This window comes from Podarcis muralis, chromosome 1 (assembly GCF_964188315.1).
Source record: "Podarcis muralis chromosome 1, rPodMur119.hap1.1, whole genome shotgun sequence".
In the NCBI taxonomy this organism is placed as follows: domain Eukaryota; kingdom Metazoa; phylum Chordata; class Lepidosauria; order Squamata; family Lacertidae; genus Podarcis; species Podarcis muralis.
In genome coordinates this window covers 130,513,516-130,529,360 of record NC_135655.1, presented here as the reverse complement: position 1 = coordinate 130,529,360, position 15,845 = coordinate 130,513,516, and the positions used below count along the sequence as shown (strand labels likewise).

Here is a 15,845-nt window from a genome sequence, read left to right as displayed (position 1 = left end):
ACATTTCCAACACAATTTATTACTTACTCTATACATTTTTGCTAGTCCCCAGAACAGGTTTAGAGGGTCCACAGGGGAAGGAGAGGGGAAAGGTCCCACTGGGCATGCTCCACTAAGCACTACGCTGAATTTCACCCACAGTCTCTGCCTGCTGGGTCACTTTGGCTTCAGCTGCGTGATAGTATTCTCAGATGCGGATTGGGCGCGAGAGAATATTGAACAGTGATTCTGCTAGGTAAAGATGGATGAACTTTAGCAAGAGGAGGGGAGAAGTACTTACGTACTGGGACTTGTCCAGGGCTGGAGCCGCTATGATATTTTGCAGGTCACCCATGAGCAGCGAGTCAAGCTCTTTGACTCCGATATGAGCATGAACTACTCTGTCTTTTATAAATATGCTGGTACCTCTGAGCATGAAAGAGACAAACAGATGCAGGTGTATATAATTCCGGGTGCAGTGAAGTCTCCTGTGTGCAAGGGGGGGAAACCTAATTAAAGGGAGCATAAGAACTCAGGAAGAGCCCTGCTGAATCAGACCCAGTCCTGCACTCTTGAAAAGCTCTTGAATTTACCGCGTCAGAAAAGGAAACCTCCAGTTGCTTCAAGAGCATCACTGGCGGCAGATATCAGGTGAGCATGTTGCCTGAACAGCAGGTTACAATGGTCTACCAATTGCGCAGGTAAGCATTCTAAAATGTGACAGCAATAGGATAGTTTCAGTTGTAATATAAGCGCAGGCCCTTAAGGAGGAGTCACTGCATGTTAAACATAGCTCCAATGTATTATGTTCCCTTCAAGTGTCATAACAAAGAGAGAGGCAAACTAAACATTGCATGCAAATGAGTGAAAAGGGGTTCAAACAGTTTAAAAAAAATGAGAAAGAACTTGGGATGCTAACATTTTTAGCAGAGAAGCAGCTCTGTGTGAACTACTTAATCCTTTCCCCACCGGTTGTTTTTCTGCTCAGAATTAAGTCCTCCAGCATCTTTCCCCCACTGGAATTCTAGATGTGTATCTGCCATCATAAATATAGATGCAGCCAGCAGGGAAAAAATTAATCATTTTTCTCCATGCTCTTTCCTAGCTTAAATCTCAGCCTGCTGAGGCAGCTTTTAATGTAATACGTATATAAAGGCCTGGGCTTTGTTACTCACAATTGTGTACAATGTTCAGTTTCCCCAATGATATTGACTGGCTGCAGGTGTTCAGCCCATGAAAGCCACTCCATTTTATACTGCAATTAAATTTATCCACTTGCCATTGTGAGGGAAAGAATGTGAGTGGCAAGGGAGGGGTAGTCATCGTAGAAATTGCAGACATTATGTCATCTTAAAGTAAAGGTAAAGGGACCCCTGACCATTAGGTCCAGTCGTGACTGACTCTGGGGTTGCAGCGCTCATCTCGCTTTATTGGCCGAGGGAGCTGGTGTACAGCTTCCGGGTCATGTGGCCAGCATGACTAAGCCACTTCTGGTGAACCAGAGCAGCGCACGGAAACGCCGTTTACCTTCCCACCATAGTGGTACCTATTTATCTACTTGCACTTTGACGTGCTTTCGAACTGCTAGGGTGGCAGGAGCAGGGACCGAGCAATGGGAGCTCACTCCATCACAGGGATTCGAACCGTCAACCTTCTGATTGGCAAGTCCTAGGCTCTGTGGTTTAACCCACAGCGCCACCCGTGTCCCTTATGTCGTCTTAGGACTGGCTAAAAGGTTTAAGAGAGGACGGACAGATTCTAGAGGTGTGATTTACTCACCTGAAGTAGCCCATGATGAAGATCGCCACAGCCAGAGAGCAGAACGAGATGGAATACCCAACGGTGTACATGACATAGAGGCGTTCAAAGAATTCCCTCTGGAGGAAACAGAAGATGTTCCGGGATTTTCTCCTTCAGCGCACAATTGAGAAGTTCTAAAATACGTCCTTTAAGAGAATCCAGTCTGGAGCTCAACTGTTGTCATTTACAGACCAACACAATCCTATTCTGCATGGAGGTAAAGCCAGGATTGTACCTGCAACCCCATTGTGTTACCCATTCTGGGAAGGTATGCTCCAATCCGTACGGCTGTTGTATGATGCTAAACACTTTCTATGCATTGTTTTGGGGTGACCAACATTTCTTCTGAGTGCCCCCTCCCTCACGGTCGTGTTGGAGATTTGCCATGTCCTGGAGAACGACTGAAAGGTGACGTTTCTCAAATCATGGTAGTTTCTGGCACAGTTTACAATATTTAATCGTTATCAAGATGTATGCACCCTCTCCTTATAGTGCAATCTAACTGCAAGAATTAAGACTAAAATAGACTGAGCTCTTCCTACCCTCTAATTTATGGATTAAAGGGACCCCTGACTGTTAGGTCCAGTCGCGGACAACTCTGGGGTTGCAGCGCTCATTTTGCTTTACTGGCCAAGGGAGCCCACTTTTGTCCACAGACAGTTTTCCCAGGTCATGTGGGCGGCATTTTTCCATCTCTTGCGGGGGCGCAATTAGTGCCAGCACCGTCCGTTAAGAGTTTGGATGTAATCTTCGACACCTCCCTTTCCATGGAGGCGCAGATTGCAGCTATAACAAAGGCGGCATTTTTCCATCTCCGCCAAGCTAAGCAGTTGGCTCCTTACCTCTCTCGCTCTGACCTAGCCACTGTGATCCACGCGACGGTCACCTCCAGACTGGATTATTGTAACTCGCTCTACGTGGGGCTGCCCTTGAGACTGACCCAGAAACTCCAGCGGGTGCAGAATGCTGCAGCGAGACTCCTTACGAGGTCTTCGCTGCGAGATCACATTCACCCAGTGCTATACCAGCTGCACTGGCTCCCGGTGGAGTACAGGATCAGGTTTAAGGTGCTGGTTTTAACCTTTAAAGCCCTATACGGCTTAGGACCCTCGTACCTACGGGACCGCCTCTCCTGGTATGCCCCACAGAGAAACTTACGGTCTTCAAATAAAAACATCTTGAAGGTCCCAGGCCACAGAGAGGTTAGGCTGGCCTCAACTAGAGCCAGGGCTTTTTCGGCTGTGGCTCCGATCTGGTGGAACACTCTGTCACAAGAGACCAGGGCCCTGCGGGACTTGACATCTTTCCGCAGGGCCTGAAAGACAGAGCTGTTCCACCAGGCCTTTGGCCAGGGCACAGCCTGACTCCCTCCCTCGGCAATCTTCGCGGAGCTCTGGCCCAATGGTTGCCAGTGGCTTGAATTAATTAATTTTAGAATGAATGATTTTAGAATGTTGTTTATGCTGTACTTTTGTACTGTTTTATTGTTGTTAGCTGCCCTGAGCCCGGCTTCGGCTGGGGAGGGCGGGATACAAATAAAATTTATTATTATTATTATTATTATTATTATTATTATTATTATTAATATTAATAAACGCCAGTTAGGTTCGCCAACGCTCTCAACACTAAAACACCCTCAAGCCCCACAGCTTTTCAACTCTGCTTCTTTGCTGGAGAAAGAGCAAGTACCTTTCCTGGGCTGTTTTCTGCTTGCAGGAAGTCAAAGCATTCTGAATAATTAGACCATGTCCGGTTCAAACTTTGCACAGAGACCCACGTTCCATTTGAGCTACAGTGTCGGAAAGCCAGGCCTGCAAGAGAGAGAGAAGAGGCGCTCCCATGAGAAGGTTCTCCCCAGCTAGGTTTTGTGTAAGATAAAATCCAACGTGAAGCTTGTTGCTGGTACCTTTGTGATTGAAGTCATATATATATGGAGGGCACGGGACAGCTAATGTTTTCCCCACAGACCCCCTGGGCCAGCAGATCAGACCATCCCATTCTGGGAAGCAGTTGCCTTCTGTAGGGGGAAAACAGAAATAAGCTGCAAATGAAGAACATGAGAAAAAGCAGGAAAGAGTACAGTGTGTGATCCTCGGGGGGCGGGGGGGGGAGGTTTAATGCTTTCAAAATTACTTCCCTCCAAATGAGGCAAGAACAGAGCATTTTCTGCCTAAATGGAAGCTAAAAATATTCTCCAATTTGTGTCAGAATCAATGTGAGCATTCAAGCAACTCCGATTTACAAAGAAACAACTTTTCATATTTCATGCAGTTACAACAGCACATATCTTTGGGTCATCTTATTTTGTTCTATGGCAATTTAACAACTGGTCCCTGGATCCTGCAATTATCATCTGAGGCAGCAACACAAGAAAGGGTCTTTTCTGTGGTGGCTCCCCACTAGTGGAATGCTCTCTCCAGGGAGACTTGCCTGGCACCTTCATTGCATATTTTTCAGCACCAGACGAAAACACTTTGGCTAATTAAACAATCTATGGCCTTTTAAACTGGGGGAGTTGTTGTGTGTTTCTATGTTATGTATTTTTGTGTTTTTGTATTGTAAACCTCCTTGTGATCCTTGGATGAAGGATGGTAAAGCAATTCAAATAATTAACAAACAAACAAATAAATTAGTCAGAGTGAACACAAATTCCAAGAATGGTCTCAAATGCTTCTAGGTTGATACTGCCCCCAAGAAAATTGCTGTTTCCCCTGGAATTAAGTAATTTGATATGCATTTTCTGTGGACTGAATCAACACCGTTGCCTCACGATAGTGAACAGAGACCTGGAACAGACTGACTGCCGTTATGCATTTTCTTAACAAAAGCCTCAGCAAAGAGAAATATAAAACAGTTTCAAGATATAGATAAGAAAAAAATAATATTCTGCAGACTCTCTCTCTCTCTCTCTCTCTCTCTCTCCATGCTTCCCTGTTTCTTCTGCCAAACATTTCCCCCCAATTGATTCTCACTCTTTCCATTTCTTCCAATTGTTACGCTGATGCTCCTTCCTTCTATTCATCTAGCTTCTCCTCATCAAGTCTTTGCCCAGTTGTTAGACAATGAAGTTGCTGATTGCTCTTCTGTCCCCTGTCTCCCAGCCCGCCTTTCTCTGAACACCTTCCTCCTCCTCCTCCTCCTGTTATCATTATTTCTCTATGGTAATTAAAGCTATAATGGTATTTTCCCATCCAACCTTAAATCTGCTTTAGAGTTTCTTCCTTTTAGGGAGGGGGAAAGCTCTTAAAGCTTGTTTTGGCTAACTAACATCTCCCATTTCCTTTATTTTAATTCGAAAATGTAGTTTTATCTCGGTGTTTGGAATTTATTATTATTTCACAGTGCAGTCCTGTGTGTGTCTACACAGAACCACACTCTGCTATATTCATCGGGGTTCGCTCCCAGTTTGCATAGGAATGTAGTCTTACTCCCAAGTCCTATTTATGTATGCGACGACAGCGGCAAGAATGTTATATGCCCAGGGATGGAAGGAGAAAGAACCACATCAAAATAAGAATGGATATTGAAACTGATGAACTATGCCGAAATGGCGAAATTGACTGGGAAGATTAGACACCAAGAGGACAGTAAATTTAGAAATGAATGGATTAACTTTATAGAATATATGAAGGAAAATTGTAAACATTTAAAAACGTTAGCAGGATTGGATTAGCACTTGTAATATATTCTGATAGAGGGTATTGAAAAAGGAGATTTAATAGATTGGATAAAAGTATTTAGTCGCAGAAAAGAGAAGAGACGATTATTGGAAACTGGGGAGAGGAATGGGGGGGAAGACCAGGGGTCGGAAGAACCCCTATAAAGATATTGAATTTGTTATGGATGAATGCAAATAATACTGTATGCTAAACATTTCTGAAATAATATAAAAATAAAAATAAAATAAAAAGGAATGTAGTTTTACTCTCTTTTGATCTTCATTGGACTGAAGGTGATTTGGGGGGGAGCAACTCAAACTTCAGTTTTTGTCAAGAAACTCTAGGCATGTTGTGGCTAACATGGTGTGTATGAGGCTTTGGAAACTAGCAGTGGGAGCACATTGGATGCAGAGTAAGCAAGAATGTGAACAAGACCTTAGAAATGCTGTCTGGAACGGGACTGGAAAAGAAAACAAGTTATTTAGAAATGCCACCTCCTTCCTCCTGTAGCAGAGACGTGATATTTAGTTCGCACTGAAGTTTGGCCTCCAGGAGAAGATAAATCTGGTCCTCCATTGTAACGGTGTCATCGAAGTCATCCTGTCAAACACAAACCCAGACAGAAATAAGGTTGGTGAAGAAGGATCTTCTTTTAGGAGAGAAAAGAAGGTAAACAAGCGAAGCTTTCATATTTCATAGTGGCTGCACTTTCATTCTGAAGTATTTGACACATTTTAAAGTAATAAATTCCCAGAGCTTTGGCCGTGGTTAAGACACCAGGACTTTACATAACCTGATCTGCCTTTGATTGTGTCACCTCAGGTTTCCTAGTAACAGTTCCCAAATTTATGAAGAGGCAGACATTTCAGCTTGTTCCAGCAGAGCCAGTTACTTAAGAATCTGCTTCATGTGCTTTCTGCTCTGCAACATCAAAGCAGTGCCAGATCTACACAGTGCCAGATCCCAGTACGTTTCCGAGCACGATTCAAAGTGTTGGTGCTGACCTTTAAAGCCCTAAACGGCCTCAGTCCTGTATACTTGAAGGAGCGTCTCTACCCCCATCGTTCAGCCCGGACACTGAGATCCAGCGCCGAGGGCCTTCTGGCGGTTCCCTCTCTGCGAGAAGTGAGGCTACAGGGAACCAGGCAGAGGGCCTTCTCGGTAGTGGCACCCGCCCTGTGGAACGCCCTCCCAGCAGATGTCAAAGAGATAAATAATTACCTGACATTCAGAAGACATCGTAAGGCAGCCCTGTTCAGGGAAGTTTTTAATATGTAACGCTGTACTGTTTTTAACACTGATTGGGAGCCGCCCAGAGTGGCTGGGGAAACTCAGCCAGATGTGCGGGGTATAAATAATTATTATTATTTTGCTATAGTGGGCAAAGGCCTGCAGTGACAACTCCCTCTCTTACAGGTCTGTGTGCCCCTACACTGTCCCCCCCCCAATCTGCCACTTGGGACACAGCAAGCCCGGGGGGGGGGGGGCTCATTGTCATCTGGGCAGCCCAGGACCTCCACACTCATTGCCCAGACTTGCGCCCCGGGGAGGTTACTTTGATTTGACTTCCCGCCACCCATGCCCGCTCACCGTGGGCCTGAGCTGCTCTGCCGCCTTCGCCAGGGAGGGGTGGGGATCCCCGTGGAAGCCAGCTCCTGTATGGGGGCACCTGGTTGTGCCCCTCAGAATTTGGTATCCAGGGTCGTGACCCCCCTCCCAGCCTCCTGCTAAGCTACTGCTCAACAAATATTACTATTGCTAAATGGGAAGAAGTGGAAGGATTCTTATTGAAAAAAACACTTCTTGTTTTGGATAATGAACAGAGATGCCTGCCTGACCCTCCACTTAAAGGGTAAAGTGACCCCTGAACATTAGGTCCAGTCGTGGCCGACTCTGGGGTTGCGGCGCTCATCTCGCTTTATTGGCCGGGATCCTGGTCATGGGCCAGGATGACTAAGCCGCTTCTGGCGAACCAGAGCAGCACACGGAAACGCCGTTTACCTTCCCACCGGAGCGGTACCTATTTATCTACTTGCACTTTGATGCGCTTTCGAACTGCTAGGTTGGCAGGAGCAGGGACTGAGCAATGGGAGCTCACCCCGTCACGGGATTCAAACCGCCGACCTTCTGATCGGCAAGTCCTAGGCTCTGTGATTTAACCCACAGCGCCACCCGCATCCCCGACCCTCCACTTACTGCAATAAATGAGTTCAGCAAGGTGGATCTGAGCTTTCTGAAGCAGTGGGGAGAAGACCCTTCACTTTGAAGAAAGCTGGTAGTGGTAGATTATTATTGCAGTTTATTTTGAGCTAATCCTAGGAGGAGATGGAAGACGCTTTTGAATGTAAAAAGGGCATTACCACCTGCCTTTCATTTTGGTATGGACAGGTTAGCCTTTGGAGACTTCCACAGGCAATATACCAATATCAAGTCATTATGGAAAGGGCAGTTTCCTTCTGACAGCAAGCAGAAAACACAACACCTTCCTCCAAAACTGCCTGTGAGATCATGTTTCCACATCACCCCCCCCCCCACCCCGGCTTTCTATTCTAGATTTAGGCTTCATCCTCATTGGGGATGGATGAGTCAGCCGACTGCCAGATTGTAATTACTGAAAGGTTTGGGCAACTGTTTCCCTTCCTGAATTTACAGGTCATGGTCGGACTGCCCACAAACTCTGCAGGGGCCCTCTTAATATAAACAAAGCTTCTAAAATATTTGTTGGAGAAAGTCTCTTAATGGAGTCAGGCTTCCTGGTTTCTTAAGTCCCAGGGAAAACGAACTGCTTGACCTCCTGCTTGCCAGCCTGGAGCTGCTAGTTGGAAAGCACAATTAGCAGTGCAGATCTGCCCAAGCCAACAGAGCTGTCCTCTGACTCCAGCACTGGCAAAAATCAATACTGTATTAAGCAAAGGCTGCCAAGGCATATGTTAAATACTTGCAGACAGCAAGATAAGGCAGAGGAGGAAAAACGGCCCAGAACAGACTCATGTTCCTATGAAATTCTCTTGATTTATAGCACCGGTCACAAAGCAATTTAAATAATGCCGCAGAGATAGAGAGATATTTTCATGCAAAGGGGTTGTGAGTTCAGCCACAGTCACTGCAGGGCCTCTGCTAATAAAATATCAAGGGGTGGGGAGCTGACTGGAGTGTTTGGGTGTTGTTAAGGTAAAGGTAAAGGTACCCCTGCCCGTACGGGCCAGTCTTGACAGACTCTAGGGTTGTGCGCCCATCTCACTCAAGAGGCCGGGGGCCAGCGCTGTCCGGAGACACTTCCGGGTCACGTGGCCAGCGTGACATCACTGCTCTGGCCGGGAGCCAGAGCCGCACACGGAAACGCCGTTTACCTTCCCGCTAGTAAGCGGTTCCTATTTATCTACTTGCACCCGGAGGTGCTTTTGAACTGCTAGGTTGGCAGGCGCTGGGACCGAACAACGGGAGCGCACCCCGCCGCGGGGATTTGAACCGCCGACCTTTCGATCAGCAAGCCCTAGGCGCTGAGGCTTTTACCCACAGCGCCACCCGCGTCCCTTTTTGGGGTGTTGTTAGCTGCATACAAAAAATGTCGCCTTTGTCCGATGTGAATTAATCTAAAATAACTACCTTGGTTTCACGCTCCATCGCTAACCTAGATTAGAACTTTCCATCTCCCTCAAGCATCAACTCACTAATGGGGAAGAAGCACCCATTTACAGTGGTACCTCAGGTTAAATACGCTTCAGGTTACATACGCTTCAGGTTACAGACTCCGCTAACCCAGAAATATTACCTCGGATTAAGAACTTTGCTTCAGGATGAGAACAGAAATCGCGCAGCAGCGGTGCGGCGGCAGCGGGAGGCCCCATTAGCTAAAGTGGTACTTCAGGTTAAGAACAGTTTCAGGTTAAGAATGGACCTCCAGAACGGATTAAGTATGTAACCAGAGGTACCACTGTGATTCTAAGTGATTCTGAATAAGCACTATAAGAGTCAAACACCTTTTACTTCTGGAATGTGCAGCCAGTGAGTTTTACTGTATTCATGCAACTTGGAAGAAGATAACCACTAGGAAGACTACAGAGTGGCCTTTCATGATGATAAATCAGTGGTGCCTCCCAGCTTGTGTGATACAGTTAAGCATGCTACTAACTCAGCCACCCAGTTCCCTTAAAGGGAGGCACCACCACCCCTCACCTGGCTGACCAGGAGCCCCTCTTTGTCTAGACCAGGGGTCTGCAACCTTTAAGACAAAAAGAGCCACTTGGACCCGTTTCTGAAGGGGAAAAAACCTGGGAGCCGCAAAACCATTGCGACATTTAAAACAAATATATCTCCGGAGCCGCGATCTGACAGCGGGCGGGAAGGTGACGTCGGGACGGTGCGTGACTAACGCACGTACCGCCCCCATGCGACGTCACAGCCAGTACAGCGCCCGCCACAGTGGAGAGTGTCGGGGCATACAATGCGCCTCCTCCCCTCGCTAGTATCCACCCCGGAGCTGCGGCAAAGGTGTAAAAGAGCCACATGCGGCTCCGGAGCCGAGGGTTGCAGACCCCTGGTCTAGACCCTTCATGTATCACTCTGGTCTGCTTCTAATGGGATCAGCATACTAGGAGGTGGAGGGGGGAGGAGTGCAGTATGCTGGACCCCCCCCTCCCAAATAGGGTTGAGCTAGATGACCCTTGTGGTCCCTTCCGACTCTACAATTCTGTGGTTCTACCACAGGTGTGGAGGGGACTCCATTTAGACTCCTTTCTTTAGTCATTTAGACTCTATATGTTAGACACTGCTTCAAATGGATGTTTCTAAGGGCTCATCCAAACTTCCTGGACCCATGCCAGTAGCAAAACACACAAGGCGCCTGGCTAATTTCTAACACTGCAGATCAGTGGCCAGCGGTGGATCCTGGGGCCCCAAATTTCAGCAGCGCCCTGTGTGAAGCCAAAATTTGGTGCCCCTCCCTGCCTCTCATTCTACATAATAGTTGCGGCACCCCAGAGACTTCACACCCAGTGTGACCAAACCGGTCACACTCCCCTAAATCGGCCTCTGCTGTGGCCTTCCTGACGTTGTTCCCACCGGTCCCAGCCAGCAGCATCAACAGCTAAGGGTGACAGAAATTCAAGTTCAGCAACATCTGGAGGGACACAAGTTCCCCATGGCTGCATTAAATGCAACTCTGGGTCTCTCTCTCCCCTCGACAAATTTCAGTAAGGCTCCTATGGGAGGGGATAGCAATTCATGCTGGTAACTGGGCAGGACCCCTAAGTGTCAAATGGAGCATGAGACTTATCCTTCTCACACCTGGAACAGCCCCTGGATGGGGCAGGGGAGACTTTCACTGGAAACCATGAATATTCCTGCGTTTGGCAGCAAGAATATTCATTGCAAAGTATTGGAAGACACAAGATCTACCCACTTTGGAAGAATGGCAGATGAAGGTGATGGACTATATGGAATTGGCAGAAATGACTGGCAGAATCCGAGACCAGGGAGAAGAGTCGGTGGAAGAAGATTGGAAGAAATTTAAAGACTATCTACAGAAATTTTGTAAAATTAATGAATGATAGAATGATGTTGGATAGCAATTAAGGGGTTTCCAGCTGTAATGCTCTAAGAGATATGAAAAAAGGGTTATAAATGGGTTAAAATTTAATGGTAAGGATTTGCTGAACAAATAAATTGAAGCGGAATACACAAAAGGGAGGTATGAGGAGGTCCGGGAAATAAGTTAAAGGAAAATAAGTAACAGAAAATATGTGTGTTTTTAACTGTTTTTATTTTGTATTTTTCTATTTTCTTTTTCATTTTTACTGTATTATTCTAAAAAAGCTTAATAAATGTTTCATTAAAAAAAAAGAATATTCCTGCGTTTGTAGGCTACAAGGTGTTTTCTTAACGCACTTATTAAAAGATGCTTGCCCCACATTCACTTTTTCAGGTATCAGAATTGTGAGCAGTGCCTTCAAAACACATCAAAATCTGAAATTTGTTTCATGTGAGTAGTTCCACAACATCCAGGCTCCTACAGGCGTCTGAGATGGAGACAATTTGCCTTCCATCTGGCCTCAAAGCCAACAATCCAGTTCAGTGCCAGACAAGCTACAGGTGGGACAGAAAGGGCCAAATTCTAAACCAGCCTGAGTGCAGTATAGAGCTGCTTACATTAACAGCAGCCAAGAATATCTTAAATCTTGCATGGTTCTTTAAATGCTTTTTAAAGGAAAAAAAAAACATGTAATCCTCTAGAAAAGACTGATTTACACTTAATGGTTAAAAAAAAAAACACCAGATGGCAAAGTGTAGCACAAAATACCAGCCAGCATTCCAGCAAAACAGCAAGTCAAGCTCCCTTTCCGACAGAACCGGGAGCTGAATCACTCTTGGCTCAGAAGAGGAGGAGGAGGAGAAGGACTGACAGCAGCAAACGAGAACATCTGGCTAAAACGGGACAAGCCACCGATGCAACCAGTGGCGTAGCGTGGGTTGTCAGCACCCGGGGCAAGGCAAGTAAATTGCGCCCCCTAACCCGTGGAATTGCGCCCCCTAATCCTAACCCCCAGATGTTGCGCCCGGTGCGGCCGGCACCCCCTGCACCCCCCACGCTACGCCACTGGATGCAACAGAAATGAGGATTCCCAGGGAATCTCGCTCAAACTAGCAGAATCCTATTTACCAACAGCATCAGTTTACAAATTTTGCTGCTTGAAAGGGGTTTTGGTCGCCCATTCCTTGGCTGAAAATCCGTGTAATGAAAGCGAACATAGCTGTGAGCGCCTCCTGGAGGCGTTTCAAATAACCCACAAACTTTCAACCAGAATATTTGGAAGGATTCCGAGACCCGTGTAAGGATTCAACCGCACAGCAAAACATCGAGAGATGTATTTCCTATGAAACTAATGCTGGGGGGTCTGAGCAAGTTCCTATCGCGTTTTCTTATAGCCCCATCCTTGGACGGGATCGAACCCCGCGCTGTTCCAATGCAAAGGCTGGCTTTGCGCGTGGCTCAACTTGAGGATTCGCTTGCAGTGAATGCCCGACCCCGTTGGAAGTTGCAAACGCTCAATTCGGCAAAGCTCGCTCGGATCTGGAAGGTGGAGCTACCCAAACCGCCGGTTCCCTCTCTTCCCACCCGCAGCCGGGCAAGACAGGGCAAGTAATGGGGGAAAGCGCGCAAAGTTGGGAAACCCAGACCTTTGGCTAATGAAGCCATCCTTTTAAGCGGCGTGCCGGGGGTTGTTTTTGTTTGGTGTGTGTTTTTGTGAACCGCCCTGTGATCCTCGGGTGGCGGGAGGTGTGGGAATTTAATAAATAGTAATAGTAATAATGATGATAATAATAATACCTGTGCCGATGCAGCCATAGCCAGAAAGCAGCCGCTCACCGCCAGCAGTCCCCAGGAGCCTGGCATCCTGCGCGCCACCGGAGAGCGAAGTTGGAGACGCTTCCGGGCTCCGAGCAAAAGTCACGTCGAATAAAAGGAAAGCGCCGAGGAAACCCGATGGCTAAGATGGGGAACCCCGGAGGCAAGTTGCTAGTCCCTCCCAAGGCCGATCCCACGAGCAGGTCTGGGCTTCTTCTGCGGGGAAGAATCGGCGCAGAAAAGAAACGAGACCCTCCAGCTGCGGCGGCTTCGGGTCCTTCCAGTCTTCCTACTCCGGTCAAAAGAAAATGCTGCTGCTGCTGCCCAAAGCCTAGCCAAGGGAGACGCACAGGTGCGTTCAAGATGCTGCCCGCAGAGGCGCGCAAGTGCGCTCAGCGCCAGCAACGCGCGTCCGGCAAGCAGGAGGCGGCTGCGAATGCGCGCGTTGCCTCTCCGGATTTCGCCTTTCCTAGACGGGAGGCGGGGAATCCGGGTTTAGGATCCCCCCGCGGCGGGTTTTCCTCTGCTAGCAATTAGCCAGCCTCCCGGGATAAGAAAGGCAACCCTGTCCGGGATCGGGAAAGCCCTGGCCGAGGAGTGCCGAGTAAACGTGGAAGTCAAGGGATGCGACCTAAGAGGATGGTAGGAATAAAATGCGCAGCGCGCACCATGGAGAGGCGCGTAAAGACGCGGGCTCCCCCGCAATGAAATCACATGGCCAAGGCTGCCTCTCCACCATCCCTATGGGGTCGTGGGTCTCTGCGAAGACGGGCAAAGCTGGAGTGGAGGGTCGGCAACACAGGAGTCCTAGAAAAAGGAGCACAGGAGCAAAACAAGTGCAAAATGACTGCGCACTGGGGCAGGGAGAAATCCGAGCTTCTCTCTCTCTCTTTCTTTCTCTCTCTCTCTCTCTCTCTCTCTCGCTTCTCTCTCTTTCTCTCTCTCTCTCTCTGTGTGTGTGTGTGTGAGAGAGAGAGAGAGAGAGGGAGAGATATTTTGTTTTATGGCAGTGCTGGATTTACCTATAAACTAAACAAGCTATAGCTTAGGGCCCCACTCTCTGGGGGCCCCAAAAAAAATTAAAGGGGGAAAAACTGGATGTACATTTCCAAAATATAAGATAAAATAAATATTACTTTGATAAAATACATATTTTGTTATGTGCAAATGGCTTTAGATACTAATTAGGTCCATAAATTACCATATAGCATATACCTCGGGTTACATACGCTTCAGGTTACAGACTCCGCTAACCCAGAAATAGTGCTTCAGGTTAAGAACTTTGCTTCAGGATGAGAACAGAAATTGTGCAGTTGCAGCGCGGCGGCAGCAGGAGGCCCCATTAGCTAAAGTGGTGCTTCAGGTTAAGAACAGTTTCAGGTTAAGTACAGACCTCCAGAACGAATTAAGTACAGTGGTACCTCAGGTTACATACGCTTCAGGTTACAGACTCCGCTAACTCAAAAATAGTGCTTCAGGTTAAGAACTTTGCTTCAGGATAAGAACAGAAATCGTGCTCCGGCGGCACGATGGCAGCGGGAGGCCCGGAGGTTAAGAACGGACCTCCGGAACGAATTAAGTACTTAACCCGAGGTACCACTGTATTTAAACACAAAAAACTGCGACAATTTGTTGTTGACAAAGAACAGCTGGACATATAAAGGGCCCCATGACCTTCAGTAGCTTAGGGCCTCATCAAACCGAAATCTGGCCCTGGTTATGGGGTCAGAAGTGGTTAACTGACCAGGAAAGAGATCTTGGAGTCTTCCTAGATAGCTCAGTTTAAACATGTGGCACCTGTGAAAAGGGTAAATTACATATTAATGTAATTTACAGCCAACTTGCTTCTCCAGCATTCATCCTGATAGGCTTCTACAGAGCTTACACGGTGGTTAGCCTAGGTCCAGTCCTTGCTTAACTGGTTCATATGACACTGAGCATTCAGCCGGATTTGGTTGTGAGGTGTTTACACTCCTTCCTGCTACCCATCACACGCTTTGCAATACATTTCTTCACTACTTTCCGAACCACAAAAAGTCCAGGAATTTTATTTTTTTATGTTGGGCTTTCAGCACTAGGTCGATAGAATGCTTTGATCCACTTCAAAAGTGCAAACCTTCCATTATACGCTTGAATCCCTCTTGCAAAATAGTCACCCTAGGAATGGTATTGCCACACCTCCAGAAGGTATGGTAGAGCTTTAACAGGTGCATAGAATGGCAACTCAAATGGCACAAGTCCCTTATGGGAAAATTGAAAAGGGTTTAGAACTTATTAGTTTGGTGGCATACAAAAGATGAACAAGTTAAATCTGTAATGAAACACTGGGTGAGAGAGATCTGTGGCATAATATTCAATTTTCAGATTGGGAAAAGTTATGGAAAACTGACTTAAAATTCATGGCTTGTTATACGCTGAAAGAAAATTATATGGAAATGATGTACTGGTGGTATTTGACCCCTAGCAAGCTAGCAAAAAGGGACGAGCGTGGCATTGTGGTCTAAACCAATGAGCCTTGGGCTTGCCAATCAAAAGGTTGGCGGTTCGAATCCCCACGACGGGGTGAGCTCCTGTTGCTCAGTCCCAGGTCCTACCAACCTAGCAGTTCGAAAGCATGTCAAAGTGCAAGTAGATTAATAGGTACCGCTCCGGTGGGAAGGTAACCGGCGTTTCCATGCACTGCTTTGGTGTCGGTGTTCTGTTGCATCAGAAGTGGCTTAGTCATGCTGTATGACCTGTAAAAACTGTCTGTGGAGTGGACAAACGCCGGCTCTCTCGGCCTGTAAAGCGAGATGAGCACTGCAACCCCAGAGTCGTTCACGACTGGACTTAACTGTAAGGGGTCCCTTTACCTTTACCTTTTAAGCTAGGAAAAATGTGTAAGACAAGTACAAATACTTGCTGGAAATATAAAAAGAAAGAAGGTGCCTTTTATCATATGTGGTGGTCATGTAAGGTAATAAAAGCATTCTGGGAAATGATATATAATGAACTGAAAATAATGTTTAAAATAACTTTTGTAAAAAACAACAACACCAGAAGCTTTATTATTAGGAATTATA

The 15,845-nt window shown here is 46.9% G+C and overlaps 1 protein-coding gene across 2 annotated transcripts in view; it reads right to left on the bottom strand.

The window, feature by feature from the left end:
- PTH2R (parathyroid hormone 2 receptor) overlaps nucleotides 1-13,671 on the bottom strand; it is a 53,864-nt gene extending 40,193 nt beyond the window's left edge. The window contains exons 1-6 of one of the 2 annotated variants that reach the window (XM_028702731.2): nucleotides 12,766-13,671; nucleotides 5,933-6,038; nucleotides 3,686-3,796; nucleotides 3,469-3,590; nucleotides 1,759-1,856; nucleotides 281-467 (exon numbers count right to left, since the gene is read on the bottom strand). In XM_028702731.2, the coding sequence (XP_028558564.2) occupies nucleotides 281-467; nucleotides 1,759-1,856; nucleotides 3,469-3,590; nucleotides 3,686-3,796; nucleotides 5,933-6,038; nucleotides 12,766-12,831 (690 nt within the window). In that variant the 5' untranslated portion in view covers nucleotides 12,832-13,671. The remainder of the gene's footprint in view (nucleotides 1-280; nucleotides 468-1,758; nucleotides 1,857-3,468; nucleotides 3,591-3,685; nucleotides 3,797-5,932; nucleotides 6,039-12,765) is intronic. The other variant, XM_028702740.2, reaches the window with a different exon arrangement.
- Between the last annotated feature and the right edge of the window lie 2,174 nt (nucleotides 13,672-15,845).